Below are 22827 nucleotides of genomic sequence, written 5' to 3'. Positions count from 1 at the left end.
TGTGTAAAAGCTGTGTAAAAGCTGTGTAAAAGCTGTGTAAAAGCAGTGTAAAAGCTGTGTAAAAGCTGTGTAAAAGCAGTGTAAAAGCTGTGTAAAAGCAGTGCTTGAGCGTGCCTCACTTCCGTCAGTCTGCCCCAGTAGTGGCTACAATAGTAGCTTACCACCATCGCATATGAAGTGAATGAATAACACACTGTAAAGCACTTTGAGTTATAAAATCTAATGATTAGTTAATTAATAGTTAGTTAAAAATCAAACAACTGCATGTTGTCTTAATCTAATGAGAAATCTTAAATATAATAATCTTAAATCACTCGCATACTTACTGACAAAGGGTTTTGTGAGAGCTAGGAACAAGGTCTATACCTCACTGTTTGTATCAAAACAACCTTACATTATAAAATGTGGTATTTTCTTTTTCTATAACAGCTAAAACAATTACAAAGCAACAACATATTGTTTATTAATTTTACCAAATTATGAAGTACGCTGTAAATAAACAAATTCAAACGGAACCAATGGTTCCTCACTCATGATGCTCAGGTAAAGAGCAAAAACTCAATTCAATTTATTTAAAAGTACATTACTTTTCAAATCCACGTATTCTGTGTACCCATTGTTACTACATCTGCTAAAGTATCCCACATTTTTCATTATACTCGATTGCCACCTCGTTCTATTTCCATTTTTTAATCTGGCTCCTCGGCACAGCGATCGTAAACAGCCCACCACTGGCACACTCTGGAAAATTTGGTCATATTGTCCAAAGCTCCACCGGTGGTTGCACTATTCAATTTTGAGCGCTTTTTGTAATGGCTCCCAGTCTCTCAAAAATCATTTCTCCGCTGGTTGCAATTCCTAGTTCAAATGAGATTCTGGTGAGAGTCAAGGGAGAGGGGAATAAAAACAAAAGTGCACATAGAGGAGGTGGCGTCTGGCTAGAGGGAGCATTGGAAAATCTTCAAGTCAGAGGTAATTTAACCAATCACACTATTGTATTGAAAACACAGCAATCTCCCAGGCGAACATCTTGTTTCTGAAGTCAACGTTTATAGGTATAAATTAGGATATACTGAAATATTTCCAAAGAGGCAGTAGAGTCCTATTAGTCCAAAGGTTGTTCAGTCCCCATTCCCACCACAGAAAAGGGCAAGACACTTCATAGACACATTTTCTCAAAAAGGAGATACTGATGCCTTAGAAATAGAAGCACAAATGAAATTCTAAATTGCTTATATTACTAAAACTGGCAGAAAGGTGAAACGTAACAAGTAAGGGAAGGCCTACTGGTTGATTTTTCTACACTTTTGTGTTGACTGTACATTCACTTTTAGTACCTAAACCAAGACTTAAACAGGAATTTTCCACATCTAAGTATCATGAGTTTGCATTGTTCTTCAATTACAAAATGCTATAAATTCCACAAAGCAATTAATAACCCTAAAACCATCTAGGCACTTCGAGCTGACTCACTTGGCACCTGTAACTGACAAAACTGTCCAGCACTGTTAGCACCACTTAATCACATATTTAACATGTCGCTTCAATCTAGAGCATTCCCAAGGGCTTTGAAAACTGTGGTCATAAAGCCTTTCCTAAAGAAGAGCAGTCTTGATGCCGCAGTACTTAGCAATTACCGACCCATCTTTAATCTGCCACTGACTTCCTCTTAATAACCAACTCATTTAATGTTTTTCAGTCAGACTTTACACCTCATCACAGCACTGAGACTGCTCTTGCAAAAATGAAAGGCATAGTGTGCAAGCCAACTTGGAGAGACTTATCTATTTGATTAGACTACTGTAACGGCCTACTAACTGGCCTCTCCAAACGAGCCTTGAAACAGCTCCAGTACATCCAGAACTCTGCTGCTCAGGTCGTGACTAGAGCCAAGAAGTACAATCACTTGGACTAATGAGTCCTGTTCTCAAGTCTCTGCACTGGCTCCCCGTGGCTCAAAGAAATACTTTAAAGCAGCTCTGCTTGTTTAGGGCCTAGCACTAAAGTACTTCTCGGACACATTAATGCCATATGAACCATCTCAGAATATGAGGACCTCAGGGATTTATTTGCACTTTTCTCTTATTTATTATATATATATATATATATATATATATATATATATATATATATATATATATATATATATATATATATATATATATATATATATATATATATTATATTTTGTTGTTGTTCTTGAATCGTATTGTTGAATTGCCTGTGTAAGAACTGTGCTCTAGAAATAAACTTGTGTTTTGGCACATTTCTGATGAATTGCAAAAATATGATATGATTATTTATATTGCAAGACTAAAAAGAAAATGTTTCCTCAATATTGTCCAACCACATCATATTTTTTTTCCTTCCTAAAGCTGAAAATGATTTAAGTCAAATCTAGAATGTGTGTGAATGCAATATATATATATATATATATATATATATATATATATATATATATATATATATATATATATATATATATATATATATATATATGTATAAACAGTTGCAATGCTTTTAGTTAAGAAAAGCTTTTAATGCAGCTGTGTAAATATTCTACAGCCACAAGAGGAATTCGGCAAAACAATCCCCCCCTTAAAGTCCACCCTGATAAATAAGTACCGCAAATAAATTTACAGCAGAAAAATAGGTCTTTGTGTGTAGTAGTGAACTGATTATCCTCTGTAGAAAACTTGCCCTTTTGTGACAACTGCAAAGGGATTCGTTTATTTATTAAGGTAAAAAACATGCATAAATAACTGTGACACAGTGCTTTAGAGGGGATATGGTGAGACAATACACTATAACAATAGAAAAAGTATATCTTTAGTTAGATGCTTAACATAAGCACAACATTGGAGGGCACAGAGACATTATGCCTTAACTTTCTAACCAATGTTAACAATGCCACATTTGTTCGTATTAAACTACTGTTTACTATAAACATAATAGTAAAGAAATAATAGTTACGTTTTTTTCTATAATAATTAGATTTTTAAAGCACTTTTTAAGATACTCAAAACACTTTACATCCATCAATTGACTGGAGTAAATTGAGATTCACTCCACACACTCAATATTGATAAGCTCTTCACAGCTGCCCTCGGCCGGACCGACAGACATGTGACTGCCATTGTGCTGATGGCCTCTGTGACCACAATCATTCACTTACACTTTGATTTTCATACATTTGCAAGGTAGATGAAGTGTCTTGCTCAAGGACATAACAACTGTATCGCTCAGTCATGGCACTGGACCACCATCCATATACTTTGTGGACAAAATCTCTTAACCCCTGAGCCACTGCTGCCCTTACACAAGCACTCACCTTATGTTCCTCTACTTGGTGCTTGACATCCTCCAGGTCGGGCCCCAGAGGCTGCGCGCTCATCCTCTTAATGCGAGCCTCGGTCACGTCCAGCCAGTCTGTGAGCTGCTGTAACTGCTGGTGCTGGAGCCCCATAAGCACTTCATGTAGCCTTTAGGACAACACAGTCTCACTCAAACTACGTGAAGGACACTTGGAAGGACACTTGGAGATCACAACCTAGTGTCTATGCAGGTGTAGAGACTTGTAAAGGGAGTATTTAACAGTCATAGCCACAGTGCTTTGTCCTAGGATCAACAGGATTATCAAAGAGATAGCAGCACAGTTAATTAAAAGTAACAGGGTGTGGGCTATCAGTGCAGTGGGCTTAATAATTAGGTCACAGCCTGAGTGAAGCTGAGCACTGGCTACTGTTCTGGACTATGTTCAGACTGAGCAAAGAGATTCATCAGGTAAATTAGTTTTGATGTAGTGTAATTAACTATACATAATGATTAGAAGTTATCAAATATGACGATGCAATTGCATACATTTATTGCACTCTCTTGTTTATTGCAAAACTGACTTTATATATACACATTAAATCAGATTGCTTTCCTTTTATAGTACCGTATTTGCTTAATTTGTCTTTATTTAGTTTAGTTTCTTTATCAATGCAATTATTAAATTATTCTAATGAGTATATATCTGTAATAATACCAATAATACATAAACACAACACAACTGTATATAAATTCTGCTGTATACTACAAATATTTTAACTAAAACGACCTTCAATTAATTGTCGGTGGAGGCCATGGGGCTTTATTTTTTGAGTGAATTAGAAAATCCATAAAAAATGTAAAATAAACAGCTACTACACCATTGTACAGAGGGAAGCAACACTTTCTTATGTTGCCCACACTTACCTGCTCTGCCTCTCCATACTGGCCACACGCAGGTGCTCCCATCGAGAATTCAAGAGATTCATCTGCTCGCGAACCTCCTGCTCCTCATCTTCGCTCAGGTTCCTTTCGGCCAGCAGGGCGGCGCCAGCTCTCAGCACCCTTCCCACGCTGCCCTGGTGTGTGGTCAGCTCCACCATGTAGCCCTATAGTAAAAAGGCATATGGTTCACACAGTTTCTATATCACAAGTCTAATTACCCTCCTTCCGCACTTCAGCGCCTCTCAAAAGCCATTTTCCCCTCTCACCTCGCCGCTTAATCCATTTATAGCCAGCACTTAACTCGTCTATGGTTCTCCCAGCGTCTCGCCGAGCAAAATGTTCAGGGTTAATTTAATTTTGAGAGCTAAAAAGTCAATACAAGCCACAGTTCCAGGAAAACTACATCCATCAAGAGGATACTAAAATCACTGCCTAAAGCTTGCGACGTACAGTAGACGGTAAATATGATATTGGATCATAATCACATTATAGTTTTATATTGTCTCATAATCTATAATCTATCATGACAATTATTTTGCCTCCCATTGAGCAAAAAATTGCGTGCATAACATAATCCATGTCTTGCTTGACTGAGGCCATTCTGATAATGTATTTTTTCTTTTAATATGTTAAAGAATAATTACGTTACAGAACATTTCTGGGAATGCAGGGACATCTCCAAGCAGGTAGCACACACGCCACTAGTAAAATTATGTATTGGAGCAAGTAGGTGTAATCCCTCCTTCGCCCAGGAGTGTTCTTTTTCTATTATGTTTTGGAGCTTTAAGTATGATCTGCATTTGTTTTAATAATGTACTCTATCTCAATAGCTACATCATTGTAAAATGTTCAGTATTTTGGGTTTTAATAAACTTGGACTGTCTGGAAGGCTTGGCAAATACTCCAGAACTGTGTGTTCCTGTGATTGTGACAAAAAGCCTTACAGTTCAATACCAAAACAAGTCTGCTCCCTTGAATGCCTGCCCTGTAGAACTGTGTGGACACAAATGCATAACATATATATAAAAGAGTATGTGTGGTCACCTCATGTGTGTGAAACTGCTCCTTGACCTCCTCTACATCGTTTGAGATCGGCGGTTGGGCCTGGAGTCCATCTTCTGCCGACAGCAACCATGTCAACACCTGAAAACACAGGGAACAAACCAAGTCTGCTTTGCTTTTTTCATAATAATTCATCTTTTTTATTAATTCTGACTGACCTAAGAAAGTAATGTTGATTCATAAATATTGTTCATTACATATTTGATGATTCGATTCGGCGCTTATGCTTTAATACAAAAATACCTCTTCTAGTGCAGCCTGGTAGCTCTCCAGATTGGTGGATCCTGGTGGCAGTGGACTCAGCCCTCTTTGGAGATCCTCGTGACCCGTACTTAGGAACTACAGATGAGAAGACACAGAAGATGGAGTGAAAAACAAGTGAATGAAAGTAGTCAGCTGAAAGAGGCCTGTTAACGTAGACCATTACTGCACAGAGAGGCAGTGGTGGCTTTTGTTCAACTTGTCCTCCTGTATCTCACCATCTCTCCATGTGCCACTGATCTAGACACTAACAACTCAGACTCTCTTTATCCGAGCTCGGCGCTCACTCTCCCCTCCAGGGCCATTCTTCTCTGTGGTAATAAGGTCCAGAGATACAAAGGCCCCACGGCAAAGATAACTGCTGCCTCTGCTGCGCTCGCTGCCTGTTTTGTTTAAGATGACAATGTTCAGCTCTGATAGGGGTTTGTATGACTTTTATTTTAATTGAATACAAAATGCAACGTCCTTATCTGTAGACAGTACTGGGCAAAAGTTCCAGCAAGGTTTGAAAAATGCTTAGAGAGTTCAATTTTATTTTAATTCTAACTCTAATTCAATATTTAAGAAGAAATATTACATTTGGATTTTAATTTGGATCTATTGGTATTCTAAACATATTTCTCTGTTTTCTTTTTTTTGTCTGAATTCATCGTCATCGTCTTTGGCCCACAGAAACAGAGAAAGTGTTAGCAGTTACCTCAAGAGTCTCGCTCTAAAACCAACAAATAAAGTCAGAAATCGGGGCTAATAACGACTTGAAATTTAACAGCCACGTCAATTAAATAACATCAGCAGCTTTGTACTATCTAAAAAACACTGCCAAAATCAAAAGTATAGTGTCTAAACCAGACTTGGAGAGACTTATCCATGCGTTTGTCTCCAGTAGATTAGACTACTGTAACGGCCTGCTCACTGGCCTCTCCAAACCAGCTGTAAAACAGCTGCAGTACATCCAGAACGCTGCTGCTCGGGTCCTGACTAGAACCAGGAAGTACGATCACATTAGTCCTGTTCTCAGGTCTCTGCACTTGCTCCTGTGGCTCAGAGAATAGACTTTAAAGCAGCTCTGCTTGTGTACAAGTCTCTCCATGGCCTAGCACCAAAGTACACATGTTAGTGCCATATGAACCATCTCGGACTCTGAGGACCTCAGGGACCGGCCTGACCGACCGAGTCAGGACTAAACATGGAGAATCTGTGTTTCAGTTTTATGCAGCTAAAATCTGGACCATTCTTGCTGAAGATGTGAGACAGGCCTCTACTCTAGCAATGTTCAAATCTAAGCTGAAAACAGTTGTTTAGCTGTGCATATGACTGAAAGGATTTATTTGCACTCTTCTCTTTTACGTCTTAAACTGTTTTGTGATTTCTGTCATGTCTTGGTGATTTTAATGCGTTTTTCCAGTTGTGTTTTGAATTGCCTTAAACAAATGTGTAAAAATATCTTTCACGAATGTGTACAAATTGTGCTCTAAAATAAATTTGTCTTGCCTTGCCATCACTGCTAAAAAAAAAACACCTTTTACATGATCAGGACTTTTGATTATGAATTGAAATCTGTTGCGCATTGTAAATATCCTATAATTAAATAATATTTTTTTTAAATACAAATATTTTACATAGTTTATATAAGTATGATTTGCATATATGGGCAATCTATACATCCTTCTTTGTCCTTTGCGATTCCTAAAAACCTACTTAATACTTCAACACTGACTTGTACTGACTTGATGAATTATAAATCCCAATCATATTCTTACTCAATTCTGCACAGCAGGAGTGCTTGATTAAACCTTATCTGACAAATTACCTTCTTCCCTTGTAATGCCTTTAAGGTGGTATCCAGCCCCCTGCTGGTGCATTAAATATGTGACACAGTGAGAACACATTCCCTCTGACTCCTCCAAGGAAATTACAGGCCCGCCTTTAGTTACGGATGACGGCTCTGAAAATGCATCATTGTCGTGAAAATGTCATATTTTTTGAGACGAGGCAGAATATCACAGAGGAGAAAAGGCTGTGACTGCTGCCATGATTTGTATGCTACAAGAGCTGCGCCGTTAAATAATGAGCTATGAGATTCAGACAGTGCTGTGACCAGGAAAATGAATTCTGTTACACAATGTACATTTTTACATATTTTGACAGCTATATTATTTCAGATACACATATTTACAGCGTGATGCTTCAGTGTTTTTAAGATTGTCTTAATTTGTCTTGGGTCAGAATGGAGTGTGTCCAGTGTTAAATGTAGAATAATGTTAAAAAAGTAAACAGCTTGTGTTTTCAAGGTAGCTTGCCCTTAACTATACATTTTCATGCTGTAACCAAGATGCAAGGTGTCTGAAAATGTTTAGAAATGCACTTTCATTGCTTTATTTATGTACAAACAGGCGGTATCTTAGCAAAGTTACAGTAAAAAAAACTTTGAACTATAAAAAGTAAATTTATTCTAAAGTATGTTTATAAAAGAATTTAATTCAAACTTAAATTATTTTTTTTCATTTAGAGGTTTACATTTGGAGAGAATTAACAGGCTTTGTTTAGGTCATTGGTCACTTAATTCTATCAGTTGCCTTTATTTTCACATATAAGTGTATATATTATTTTGACATATATATTATTTTGACATATAAGATTCACGTTTGCCAATAAAACACACTGAACTTTGATTCAGTATTTTTTTGTACATGCAAAAGGGAAAAAATACATGACAGCCTTTTAAGTTAAACTGTTAACAGGGAAATATAATCTTTTCTAGTGCTGCCCAGTGGTCGAGCGGTTAAGACACAGCACAGCTATGCCAGGCTGTAGAGTTGTGGGTTCAATTCCTGACTACGACAATTTACTGCATATCCTCCCTCCCTTGGTACTCTCCTGTCAATAAAGCCTATGGGCCACAATATCTTAAATCACTAAAAACGTGTATAATCGTTTCTCATATTTTTATTTGAGAACAGGATCTAAAGACTGAAGGCCAATCATTAATAAACTGTTTGCTTGTAATTATAAAGCTTAGTAAAAGCCTGGAGTCAAATCTGACAGGATTTAAACATACAGTCTGATAGTCAGACAGAGCATGAGGCGAGCCTCGCCTTGAGTCTGTTCAGACACTGTTTAATGTCAAATTAACTCACTAATCTGTGTTGCAACACTGAAATTTCCCCATTGTGGGAAAAATAAAGGTTATCTTATCTTATCTTAAAAGTGCTCACCTATGCACAAGATTATTTGTCCTGACAAAAAAGACAAACCACTCAAACAAAAAATGATCTGCAAATATATTTGATAACATTTTATGGTGACGCATTGAGTGAACATTCTGACTGAACGCTCCCTGTTCATTGCATATGTGGCAGAGCTGAAGTGCAGTGACATATTTTGCCATTTTAAACCACAAAACACACCAAAAATCACAGGAAATCACCCTAACACAACAAGTAAGTGAATATATAAAATATATTAGGTATTTATTTAGTCTAAAACTTAATTTATCATAATTTGGCTTTTAATATTTTGTAGACAGCATTTTCCAAACCATAAAGACCTCTTCTTCCAACTATATTTTTCAGGAAGTTTCTGTAGCAAAAGCAAAAACAAGATTGCGATGATAAGGTGATGGGACAGAGACGAAAGATGAAGGCACATGCTAGGCACATATAGAGTGTGAAGAATCAGCGCCGTTGCTAACACGGACCTGATCAGTAAATCGTCTTCTCTTTTGCTCAGGCGACTGGACATATGCGGCCTGGGTGTAGGCACAGCTTTTATAGCGCGGCTGAGGGGAGGGGCTCCTGACCCGGCCCTGAGCAACACTGACGGTGATCTGAGAGCGACAGAGACAGCAGAGGGGAGAGAGAGAAAGACAGAGAGGATGCAAAACACAACAAGCCGAAAGAAAAGAAAAAGGAGCAGAGAGGAGAGGGAGAGGCGGGATGAGAGAGAGAGAGAGAGAGAGAGAGAGAGAAAAGCAAAAAGAACAGAAAACAAAACATGAATAATCACATGAAAGCAATGTTTCCATCCAAATTTAAAAATGTGTTTTTCTCCAAGTTTCATAACTACATTGAAACATTGTGTAACCATATTTCTATAAATGCTTTTACTTGTTTATTCTCTGTGTTTGTGTTATAAAGATATATGTATGAACATTATTAATACCAAGTACATGTACTTGGTATTAATAGAATGTAATCTTAGAATTAGTTTGCGAATACTTGGATGGAAACCCAGAGACAGATAATGCAGACATGATAGCCACAGATGCAGACAGAACAGATGTGATGTGGACAGAATGGACAACAGACAGCAGCGCAGAGTGAGACCTCCTGTTCACAATCGATACGTCTGCTCCCGCCCGCAGAGGCCAGGACTACCATGCTGGGGCTGATGTCTCACTTCACACCATGCGTTTTCTCATGGAGCCACACACAATAGAAGAGACTGAAGTATCTATGTATAAGAAAACTACACAGACAACAATGGGTAAAGTGAATATTCCTAATTGGATGCTTGAATCTGAGGTTTTACCGATCACTAGTAAAAAGACTGCATTTATCTCTTCCAGACAGCCCTTTGGCTGTCATGGTTCAACATCAGAGTGAGAGAGGGGATTAAGTGGACGAGGCTAACAGTAAAATATAGTATAGTAGTAGAGTACTGCCTCTACTACAATACTGCTCTGATGTGCTCCTAATCTGTCATTTGGTAAGAGAGACTTTTAGATCATTTTTGAGTGCCTCAATTTGTTCTATTTTATATGACAATATTAGTCCTACAGTCGGATGCTATTATCATTATACTTCAATTTCAACTCAACAATTTGAATATTAGTGGCGACTGTACCTGCTTTTTTCATGTAATACAGTAAAAATGGCCTTGCCCCAGCATATACATATACACAAAGTAAAGCAGCTCTTAGGGTCAAAATTAAAGTGTTGTGTGCTGCTTGCATCTATTTATAGAGCTTTATTTTTTATCATCCATGAGACAGTAAGTAAGTTGTCGTTAGCATTATTATAACAGCAAAACTCTGCTCTAGCCTCTCTGAAAGTTCTGAAAATTGATTATAAACTCATCATGGTGAATAATTGGGATGCTACGACAAAGTGAGATAAGATAAGATAAGATAAGCCTTTATTTGTCCCACAAAATGGAAATTCCAGTGTTGCAACACAAAGTATGTACAGAAGTAAATAATAAAAAACAGATATTAAACTTATAAAAAAAAACACTCTTGTAGAAAACACAGTACATAGTAAGTGGACAGCTGCAAGCAGTTTAAAATGAACTTCTTGTTTTTAAGAAAGTAAAAAGGTAAAAATCAGTTAGTGTACAGTGCTTTTAAATGTGTAGTATTGGTTGGTGGAGAGTCACTGTGAAAATGTGATTGCCTTACTCGGAATGGTCAAATGTATGGCATTAAACTTAAGATACCTTCATGGAGATAGGTACAGTTCAGATCTGTGGAAAGCCAAGCTAACGGACAGAACATTTGGGAATTTGAAAAACAATTTAAACAGCTGTAAATTAATAAATGCAAGACAGTCAAGTTAATACCATATCAAGAAATTACATCGCATAGAGACAAGAAGGAAATGATAAATGACTAAACACATTCAAAACCCATTTACCGATTTCAATCAAAGTATATCTAATTTCCTTAATTTATGCCTGCTTTAACAATTTGTAGTCTTCATTATTATATGTATTGTATTCTCTGGCATCTTATAGTTTTAGAAAGTCCCATTTAATGTTTTTTATCCAGCAAAGGAGGGAAGTAACTAATCTTTTCAGCCTTTCTGTTCTTTCCGGTTGGTCAAACATAATACCTATGTTATTCCCAATTAAATCAATCAAAACCAAAATCGTGTCTTTGCACAGTAACTGACCAGCCAACACAATTACAAGCTTGAAAACCTCTATCACCATAGCCAAGCACTGCAGGTCTTTAGTGACTACATCTTCATCTCTAGCCAACCTGTAAATCTCCTGTTTACCCACCGGCCTTGGCGCAAATAAAGAGTGGAGGCCTCGATTGATAAAAACCTAGTTCTTCCCTCCAGACTATAAATCCAATGCAATACGATCTCTAGCTCTACAAACATAGGCTACTATTTTGCGTAGTAGTTTCCCCAAATCCTTTTTTAAATTGTTAATCTTTGACCCCTACTTCTACTTATACTTGAGTAATATAATATAATAAAGTGATGGTATTTACATTTTTGGGCTACCATGCCCACCTCTGCTGATGACATGAACATGCTGTGCAAATTGAAGCTTTGTATTCACTCCTATATTCGATGTACGTGATTTGCAAGATAATGTGAGAAAAGATAAATCATTTCTTTATTTGTTGATGCCAGTTTGTATGTATATAAGCGTACTGTCTATGAGAAATGAGGCAATTACACCAGTGCTTCATTAGTGCTGTGAGTCATCCAAGACAACCACGACCACGAAAATGATAATGTGATCGAGTTTTAGCTTTTCTGTGGATATTATGGCAGCATTGTGGAGAATAATGGAATATGAATTGCAAACAATAAGCCGTCATATACTGAGAAAGTAATGTCGAAAGTAAACAGTTAAGTCTATAAAGTGAATGAAGTTGGAGTTGAGTGTGTGAAACTGCTAATTCCATCCAAAGTCCCTATTGCTGGGTTTAAGATGACATCACACATTCTACAGGCCAATAATATTAAATACTGATGACAGCAAAGATTAATCCTGTTAAAATGTGGATTCTTGTTATAATACAAGAAGATAATGAGTGAGGTCACAAATAGAAATGGTATGAATAAACATTTGTGAATTTACAATTTCATACAATATTTTAGATATTTCATGGGAAAGTACAATGTGATTCTGGCTCTTGCCACCAATCCCTTCTTGGAATTGAACCTCACACCTTTCGGCTGGTGGAGCCAGTCTCGGTCTTGTCACTGCCATCAATGCTAATGTTATACCATTTACAAAAGTAAAACCATTATGAAAACATATGAGTCAGTGTCCTTGAACTCTCATCTTGCTTTGTGGGAAAATAACAAAACATAAAAACCTTGGAACAGTTAAATTTGTTTTCACACTGCCTAGTTAGGTTGGCATAAAGGAGCTTTCGCTCCGAGAGCAATGCGAGTGTCCCAGAGTGAACATGGCACAGTCACAGTCTGGAGCACAGTAATCGGCCACTGCGAGATGGTCTCTTAACGGCTTCTCCCGCATTGTGGTGCAGGAGATGTGAATGCAACTGACAAAAATCAAAAAGCACTTAAAGCACTTAAATTTGTATGAATGGGTTCTGTAGAGCTGTCCATTTTAAACCTGCGTCTGAAGAGGCATATTAGATCAACTTTATACCAGTGGGACATTTGCCACTGCACAGCAGGTAAAGCCTCTGTGTGACACTCAGAAAGCACACAGCAAGGTAAGATGGGCATCTTACCTTGCTGTGTGCTTTCTGAGTCTCAGTTTTTTGGATTTGGGATTTTTTTTTATGAGCATGTTTACATTAGTAAATAATGCAAATGCCAATTGTGTCTGGTGTGAAAGTAATGTAGCTTGCTCGATGTGTCCCGCATGCGCACACAAGAACACAATGTCGCACGTAGTGCACTGTGTTTACGGAAGTAAAACAGGCAGGATGTATTAAATTAACACAGGTTACCCCGCCGCGCCTGCTCCTTTTATCTATATCCTTTCGTTTCTTTACATTTCGCAAAAAGGCTTTTTATTACTGCTGGCATTGCAGCCAGGAGCGCTTAATGCCTCGCTCGGCCAACTCCTTTGCAATCTCCTAAGATACCTGCCCGATTACGGTACGAACCCTCTATTTTTGCCTGAATTGATTTGTCCCCCTGTATATTGATTATTTCACAAACCTTTTCTTCTTCCACTGACAGTTTTCCTAGAAGACATTTCCTATATCAACTTAATATAGCGAGGGTGCAACCGTTAGCTCTTAAGAAGGTCCTGGGATCGAATAGTTTTTCTCTGAGTGCTCTGGTTTCCCCTACCACGAAAAAACATGTACAATAGGCTCCTCCCCTCAGTGGGACTTTATAACATCAACCTGCACAAAGATGACAGGTAGCACTTTAGCTACAATCTGGTACAATGCATCTCTCCTGATAAGGTTACTGTTCAATGTCCCTGTCTCAAATAAACTAACTAACTAACTTGCCACTGGCACTGATTTAACAAGTGGTGATGGTGGAGACATTTAGCAGGTATAATATTGTAATCAATTGTCAATGGCGCATGTAAAGCATAGTTTGTAAAGCATACTCCACAGAGCAATTGTCAGATTAATAATGTTTGAGGACAGCTGCATGTGAAGCATTTGGACAGATCCTGATTTGTGCACACAGGAGAAGTCCCTCAGCAGCCATTAGAACAGGTGCGCGTTCTTTCAGAGGACAAATAACTTTTAATTGACGAGTGATTGTGCCGTGGTTTGACGTTCCCGAGATGCCTTTGGAGTTGACAGATGGTCCAAGCGAAGCATAACTAAAACCAAGTCCCGCACCAGACAAACTCTAAGACAAATCTCCTGTCTCCTGTTTCATCAGATTGACTAGTCCTCCCAAGCTCCGATAAAGTGGTTTCCTTTTTATAGTGTGTAAGTGTTCAGGGCGTTGAGTCAGGAGAGTCTGAGGGCAGCTCCCATAAGGAGGATTTTGTTCCACTGTAAAGCTATTCAACCATGATCTGGTTCCTATGCCATGCTGCCCATATGAGGATAATCTGACAAACCCATGTTTCCCCAAAGCATTGCTGTACAAGGGCCAGAAAAAGTGGTGGCTTTGCTTTGAAAGATAGTTATAGTTTGCTGCACTCATGTAATGATCTATCTGCTACATTAAATATAGTAACAATAGTGCAATATAACTAATTATCACTGACGCTGATTGATCAGACGTCTGTTTTGACCAAACACACACTTTTAGATTACATAGAAAGGTTTAGCTGAGCTGAGGAGTAGAAGCACTGACATCACATGGTCAAATTCACACATAAAATCGAATCAGTCTGACCACAAGGAAGTTTTATTTTCATCATGTAGCTCACATTGTTCAACTCCAGATCTCTCCGATGTCAGTCCTTTCGGCTGAGTGAATCAAAGCCGTACCACTCCTAGCTGTGCGTTTATGAGTGCGGCGCATTGGAGAGTGGTGTGGCTTTGCTCCGTGCGGCAGATCAAACCAAAGACCGGTGGAGATCTTGAGTTGAAAAATGTACCAAAAGCAAAAATTGCGTGTGAGCGCTAAAATGAGGGAAAAGGGCCAAACATTTCTACAACAGAACACTTGTAAGTGCCAGACCCACACAAGCAGCTAAAGCTGTTACCACGAGAGCCAGTTACACTGTTATTATGGGTCTATTATGTACATTTACCTGAAACATGTGACATGATTTAACATGAAATACAATGTCAAGACCTAAAGTGTAGTTAAATGGGCTTTTAAATAATTCCTTTAGATTTGTAAAATAACTAGACAACATTATTTAATTTTATTACAAAACTTCAAACTAGACATTTTTAAAAGCTATGTGATTAATTGTGATTAATCAAATTAAAATTTCAAGTGTGATTAATCTGATTACATTTTTTTAATCGATTGAAAGCACTAAATATAACACAATCAATATTTTTTTAGTGATAGGGTCTTAGGTCCATAATTAGGGCTGCAAATGATGAATATTCTAACTAAGTTAGAGATTTGTTTTTGCTAATTAAGTGCTTTATTGATTTTGTTAGATTTTTTTTTACAAACATTACATATTGATTTAATTTAAATCAAAATGTTAATGTTATGTATTATAGAGTTTGTATTGTCCAAAAAATTCCTCTTAATTACTGCCTGATCAGACATTCTGCTCAAATACAGAAGGGTATGGAATCAAACAATAAGTCAGTTTAGTGTTGCTAGTTTCTCAAACCTCTGCATTATTTTCGTTTCCTTTTTCCTCGTACGCTGCCTCGTTTGTTTAGAAATTACAGATCATGTGTATCTCTGATTTTTTTATCCGCTTGCAAATCATGGCCATTTGAAATTAGGGAGACAGGATATGATTTCAGACCAAAACGTGATTGTAAAGGATTGTCAAAGCATGTGGTCTTGGCTGATAAGATAAGATAAGAAAACCTTTACTTGTCCCACAATGGGGAAATTCCAATGTTCCAACGCACGGTTTATGAGCAGCAGGAGAATAGATGCATGCAATAAAAACAAGATAAATAACTTTAAAACAGTCTTAGATCTAACACAAAAAAAAAAAAAAAAAAACATCTAAAACATGTACAATAAGTGGCTATGATGGTGGTTATGTAACAGTGCAGCTTATGGACAGATAAATACCCGAAAAATAGCAATATAGTGTATTCTAGTTATATATACGAAAGGTGGCTATGGCTATCTTTATGGACAGTGATATAATAACTTACAGGTAAAGTGACTTCAGTAAGGATTGCAACAAAGACAAGACTATTACAGTATTGCACATGAAGAGTGGATGACACGTGTTCATTGTAGATTCTGACAGCAGCAGGAAGGAAAGACCTGCAAACTCTCCTTCACTCGAGGGAAACTGATTCAAAGTAACAGCCCAACAAATAATTCAGTATATAGTCATATATTGTACTAACGGTATATCATAATATTAGATATTATCCAAAATAAAAAGTAATTTAATTTAATTAGCATTTACTATACATTGGAGAATAATAATCAAAATAATGAGGTGTTTAATATTAGGCGCGCGGCCGAAACTGCCATGTTATTTTTGTGCCGGCCGCGCGCCGCGGCTCCTGAAACTGCGCCGCTATTTGACCACATTTTAGCTCCGTTTTAGACCGCGCCGGGTTAAGGTTAGGGTTAAGGTTAGGGTTATTGTTAGGGTTAGGGTTAGCCATGAGGCTATAACAGGCTATAAGGGAAATGCCGCGGTCCCTGAAACTGCGCGGCCATTTGACCGCGCTGCGGCTCTCCAGCCACGACCTTAATATTATCCATCCATCCATCTTCTTCCGCTTATGAAGGGACGGGTTGCGGAGGCAGTTGTCTAAGCCTCCAGCGTGTTTAAAATGAATTATTGTATATTGTTTTTTATATATATCTTAACTGCACAATATCATAATTTCACGGAAGTAAATATTCCATAAATAATTTCCAAATACATATAACACATGCGTATTGCTGCTAAAAATGGTGGCCTTACTCGGATGCTTACAAAACTTATGACCATATTAACAATATTAACTCAAATGGCGGCAGCTGGTTTACGGTCATTTAAATACAAAGAATCCTTTCTCTACACTCCCTCAGTATGACTCGGCTCAGTGGTGACAGGACACTGTGCTGCTGAATGATGAGGGCTGAGCTTTATTTTATTTGCTGTCACTAACTCTCCTCCTCCTCCTGTTCATTCTACACTAAAAAAAACTTAACATAAATAGCGAGCCTCATGCGGTCCCAGAGGATTTATAGGGACAGCAGCGTCTTGATTTTCACAGAGACCTGGTTAACAGCAGAAATGCCAAACTCTATTGTAGGTTTGGACAATTTTCATCTGCTGCGGGCGGACAGAACAAGAGAATGCGGGAAGAAAAGAGGTGGAGGTCCGGCTGTGTATGTGAACACGAGCTGGTGCAAACCCGAACACTGCACAGTGAGGGAGCAGCTATGTAACAAGGATATTGAACTATTGGCTATTGGCATGAGGCCATATTATCTGCCCCGGGAGTTCTCACATGTGATTTTAATCGCAGTCTATGTGGCCCCGTCTGCCAATGCTGAATATGCTTGTGAAGCACTGCTCTCCTGCACTTGTAGGCTGCAAACACAGCACCCAGAGGCTCTCTTCCTCGTCTCTGGTGACTTTAACCACACTTCTCCCTCTTCTGTTCTACCAACATACACCCAGTATGTTACCTGCCCCACCAGAGAGAATAGAACATTGGACTTGTTTTTTGCCAACACCAAAGAGGCTTATTCTTCTTCCCCCCTCCCTCCCCTGGGCAGCTCGGACCACAACCTTGTACATCTGAGGCCTGTGTATGAACCCATCGTGCGCAGGCAGCCTGTGGTGTCCCGTGAGGTGAGGATGTGGTCTGCTGAGAGTGAGGAGGCTCTGAGGGACTGCTTCAGCACCACTGTCTGGACTGAGCTTTACGGCCATGGGGAGGACATCAACACCATCACAGAGCGCATCACAGACTACAGCAACTTCTGTTTTGAGAACATTGTTCCCTCCCGGACGGTGCGGTGTTTTCCAAACAACAAGCCATGGATTAACCGTGAACTGAAGGCTCTGCTGAAGGAGAAGAGAGCCTTCAGGTCAGGGAACAAGGAGGAGCTGAGGACTGTGCAGAAGGAGCTGAGGAGGAAGATCAGGCAGACTGAAGCCGGCTACAAGAGGAGGATGGAGGAGCAGCTGCAGCAGAAGAACATTCAGGGAGTGTGGAGAAGCCTGAAAACTATATCGGGCTTCAAAATCCCCCCTGCCCAGACAGAGGGGGATCTACAGTGGGTGAATGATTTAAATGCTCACTTCTTGAGATTTGATCGGTCACCCGCCCCTCCCCCTGCACAGCTGCATGCTCCCTCTTCCACAGCTGGACAATGCCCGGCATCTGTTCCTCTTCACTTCTCTGCCCCGGACCATCAGCTCCCCACTTCGCCTGGACTCACCCATCCCCCCAGCACACAGTCCCCCTGCCAACCACTGACTGTCACAGCAGCACAGGTGAGGAGTGAGCTGAAGAGGTTTAAAGTGAGGAAGGCAGCAGGACCTGACGGCATCAGCCCCAGGCTCCTTAAGTTCTGCGTAGATTAACTATGTGAAGTTATGGAGCATGTCTTCAACATGAACCTGAAGCTGAGGGTGGTACACAGGTCTGGAAGACCTCCTGTCTGGTACCTGTGCCCAAGACACCGCGCGCCAAAGACCTCAACAGCTTCAGGCCGGTGGCTCACACGTCCCACCTGATGAAGACACTGGAGCGGCTGGTCCTGGACCACCTCCGCTCCACCGTGAGCTCAGCCATGGACCCGCTGCAGTTTGCATATCGGCCTGGCATCGGAGTGGAGGACGCCGTCATCTCCCTGCTGCATCGCTCTCTCTCTCACCTGGAAAAGCCTGGCAGCTCTGTGAGGATCCTTCGATCTCTCCAGCGCCTTCAACACCATCCAGCCGCTGCTCCTGAGGGACAAGCTGGAGACGGCTGGTGTGGAGTATGACCTGGCAGAGTGGATCCTGGACTACCTCACGGACCGACCCCAGTTTGTGAGAGCACGGGACTGTGTGTCTGACAATCGGACCTGCAGTGTGGGGGCGCCCCAGGGCACTGTCCTCGCGCCCTTTCTCTTCACCCTTTACACTGCAGACTTCAGACACGACACGGACAGCTGTCTCCTGCAGAAATTCATCGGACTCATCACGGACGACGATGATGCGGAGTACAGGGGACTGGCGCAGGACTTTGTGGACTGGTGTCAGCGGAACCACCTCCTCATCAACGCGGGGAAGACCAAGGAGATGGTGGTGGATTTCCGCAGACGTCACCCCACTGCCCCCTCACCAGTGAACATCCAGGGAAGGGACACTGAGAGAGTGGACTCATACAAGTACCTAGGTGTTCATCTGAACCACAAACTGGACTGGACTCAGGTCTTTTGGAGAGACAGGGCCACTCATGAAGACTTTCTATGACTCTGTGCATCAGCCCTCCTGTACGGTGTGGCCTGCTGGAGCAGCAGCATCACAGAGAGGGAGAGGAAGAAGCTGGACAAAGTCATCAAGAAGTCCAGCTCCGTCCTGGGCTGTGCTCTGGACTTGGTGCAGGAGGTGGGGGACAGAAGGGTCCTGGCTAGATTCACATCTATGCTGGACCATGAGTGCCACCCCCTGCAGGACACTCTCCTCCGCTCTGGAGAGCAGCTTCAGTGAGAGACTGATTCACCCTTGCTGTGTGAAGGAAAGGTTTCGCAGATCTTTCCTTCCTGCTGCTGTCAGACTTTATAACAAACACTGTTAGTCCTGAACACTCGCAATACTGACCCAACCATGTGCAATTCCGTCATATGTGCAATTACTGTCGTGATTCATGTGCAATTACTGTGAAATTAATGTGCAATCCATGTGCCGTCGTGATACATATTCATGTGCAATTACTGTCGCGATCACATGCAATGGTATTTATGTATTTATTTGTTTATTTTTATCTTTATTATTTTTCCCCTCCATCCCTTGTTGGGTAATGGGAGGTTTTGTCTTTGGGAGTTCTTGTTTACAGGAGATCTTCTACTGAGAGTGTTTTTCAAACTTCCTATAAGTGATCTGTTCTTTTCTTCTGTATCTACCTCTGTATCTACCTGCGTTGCATCAATTAAATTTCCCCATGTGGGACAATAAAGGAATATCTTATCTTAATCCTTGATTTTCTTCTCGAAAGTATCAAAATAAACCTAAACAGAAACTAAACCAAGAACAAAACATAACTAAATCAAGGCTCAATAAGGAAATTCTTCACAGCTTTTTTTCTTTTCTTTTTGTGTCTGTAAATTGACATTGTGAGATAATTATTGTACAGCCTTGATCCCAAACCATCTCATTTGTGCTACTTTCACTCATGTCAATCTGTCCCATAACCAATTTACTATTGTTCATTAAAACATAATATAAAGCTTTTTCAAATCAAAACTGGTTTTCATTTGGACCGACCTGTTTTAGACATGTATCTATAAGTGTGTTGAGAAATGTTGTACATTTCATTTTAGATTATATGAATTACTTTATGATCATCTTTGAATGAATGCCTTGGTGGATGTTGGTGCAGCAAGTGCATCTGGAGAAAGTTCATTCATTTTTGATCGCTCGTTTCCATTAGGGGTTTTGGGTGACTGGAGCTTATCCCAGTGACTCTGGGCCTGAGGACATGATGTATACGCCAACTCCTTCAGATTTAAAATGATTTTAAGATGGAAGTCAAAACTACTTTTAAAACATTGTCCGGATGACTACAATTGAAACTTGTTCTATTGTTCTTTTTTTTTATTCCCCATTTACCAAATTTACCAAAGATCCCACAATAATATGATTTTAGGAAGCTCACTACTCTGACTGGTGAGATGACACAGACTTCTACTTATCTCAAAAGGTCATATACTTGAGCTATAATTCACAAGGCCCCAATTTAGCGGTAAATTTTTATTCCGAGGAGTGAAAAGTATTCAGACGGTGAATACAAACTGGCTTTAAGAGACAACTGAGACCTTTAGATAACTGAACTACACTTCTTAAAGAGTGTCAAACGTTTCCATATCATTTCATAAAACGCAGCATCAATCATTCAAAGGGTTTCGAAAAGTAGCTATAGTATAACAATGCTTACGTCAACAATGCAATAAAATATACGTTTACTATGCCAGAATTAAAACTGCAGGTACAAACAAAAACAGATAACCATACAGTTGCCACACTAACAACAATCTAGCGTGACTGTACAGAAACTTTGAGGCTAACAATGAATACTGAACAGCAGTCAGCAAAGCAAAGTAGTAGTGAATGGAATACTTAAGAGATGCTTTCAACATCTGTAAATCATATGCCGACACATATTCATTGAGAGACCCATAGTTATAATTCCAAAAGCAATCTGCACTTCTTTGTTTGGCACAACTTATCCAATCTTTGCTCAAGCATCATCGTCTGGGCTCTTTCATCTTTTCACTTTGAGCCACTTTGAACAACACTGTCCACAAGCCCATTTAGCCTTCCAGATAATGTGGTGAGTCAGACAGAGATAGCAAGACGCCCGCAAAACTACAATGTCATTCTGTAATCCTGTTTGGAGCTGATACACACAGACGGGCCAGAGATTGGGCTGTCCAATATGAATGCTGAATAAAAGGGCAGCCATGAAATGTAAATATGGAGAAGTGAGTTTGTACGCATACAATCAGAAAACGATGAAACAATGTTGATTTGTATGTGTATTTTACAATGGGTTTAGTTTTTGGTACATAATGTGCCATCACATGATTATTATGTGATGGCTGTAATGAGAAGGGACGAGCATATTGTTGGTTTCACAGTCAGTTCTATATACACCGCATGTCCAAAAATAAAGTAGCCACTTGGATTCAACTAAGCAAATATACTAGGTTCAAGCCTCCTACTCGTGATGATAGTTCAGCTGCAACACAGTATTTAAAACCAACTGATGCAGTAAAGTGGCTACACAGTGATATTAATAATAATAATAAATATAGCCGCAAGCGGCAATGATCGGCCCTCGCCACGCCGCCGCCACGCCGCAAGAGGAGGGGGCGCTAACGCGCCCCAATTGTCCTTTTATTACATCTACTGCTGAATCTGTGACGCTGTCACATCTTCTCCCCTTTGTTTTACCATCAAAAAGCTATTTTATTTTGAATTCTTGGCAAAATGTGCGGCTTTGCCGCACAGACACCGTGACTCTTTGAATGAAAATGTGGATAACCTTTGATGGTCCTGAAGATAAGTCTCACCAAATTTCAGGTTAATATGTCTAACACCCTAAGAGGAGTTTGTGAAAGTCTAAAGTGTAAACATGTTCTGGCGATTTCCCCATTGGAATAACATGGAAGGTTTCGGTCATCGTTACGGCAAAGCCATAACAATTATGACATGGGTCTCATTGACTTTTTTGATGGGGATGCCAAAATTGAGTTGTGTGTCAAATTTCATATAATTTCGCAAAACTAAATATTTAACCTCCATATAAAATCTGTAGGGGGCGCTGTGGCTCCAAATTAATTTATTTCACTTCAAGTAGGTTTAGGGCAAAGAGTTTAACAACTGATTCTAATTTGACGCAATTCGGACTTTATCTGCGCAAACGGCAGAAATTTTAAATATGGGAGATTTCTGAAATTCTAGCTACAGTTTGCGGCTTCGCCGCACAGAGACCGTGAGAGGTATCAATGTAATTTGGATAACTTTTGATGTCCCACTCCTCAGTAGCATTTTCACCAAATTTCAGCTTTTTAGGGCCAACGCCCGGGGAGGAGTTCGTAAAAGTACGACGTTTGGAAAAACTCCGAAGTCATGTTTAGCCATTTTTGAAGCAATATGGCCGACATTTGGTTGGGCGGACGGCGTTGCCGTAATAATATTTTTTACTTCTCTTGTCACCATCTACCTCGGCGCCAAATTTCATGATTCTACGATCAGATTTTTTTTGGGTCATTTCCCATCTCTCAA

General features: G+C 39.7%; 1 protein-coding gene across 14 annotated transcripts in view; it reads right to left on the bottom strand.

The window, feature by feature from the left end:
* dmd (dystrophin) overlaps nt 1-22827 on the bottom strand; it is a 243449-nt gene that overhangs the window by 166910 nt on the left and 53712 nt on the right. For all 14 annotated transcript variants that reach the window (XM_072440238.1, XM_072440239.1, XM_072440244.1 and 11 more), the window contains 5 exons: nt 9278-9406; nt 5563-5658; nt 5302-5400; nt 4240-4421; nt 3332-3482 (listed from right to left, as the gene is read on the bottom strand). In XM_072440238.1, the coding sequence (XP_072296339.1) occupies nt 3332-3482; nt 4240-4421; nt 5302-5400; nt 5563-5658; nt 9278-9406 (657 nt within the window). The remainder of the gene's footprint in view (nt 1-3331; nt 3483-4239; nt 4422-5301; nt 5401-5562; nt 5659-9277; nt 9407-22827) is intronic.

This window comes from Eucyclogobius newberryi, unplaced genomic scaffold (genome assembly GCF_026437365.1).
Source record: "Eucyclogobius newberryi isolate DKJ021-1_F unplaced genomic scaffold, fEucNew1.0.hap1 SCAF_117, whole genome shotgun sequence".
Taxonomy (NCBI): Eukaryota; Metazoa; Chordata; class Actinopteri; order Gobiiformes; family Gobiidae; genus Eucyclogobius; species Eucyclogobius newberryi.
The sequence above is the reverse complement of the archived record's forward strand: the minus strand, read 5'-3'. Positions and strand labels throughout refer to the sequence as shown.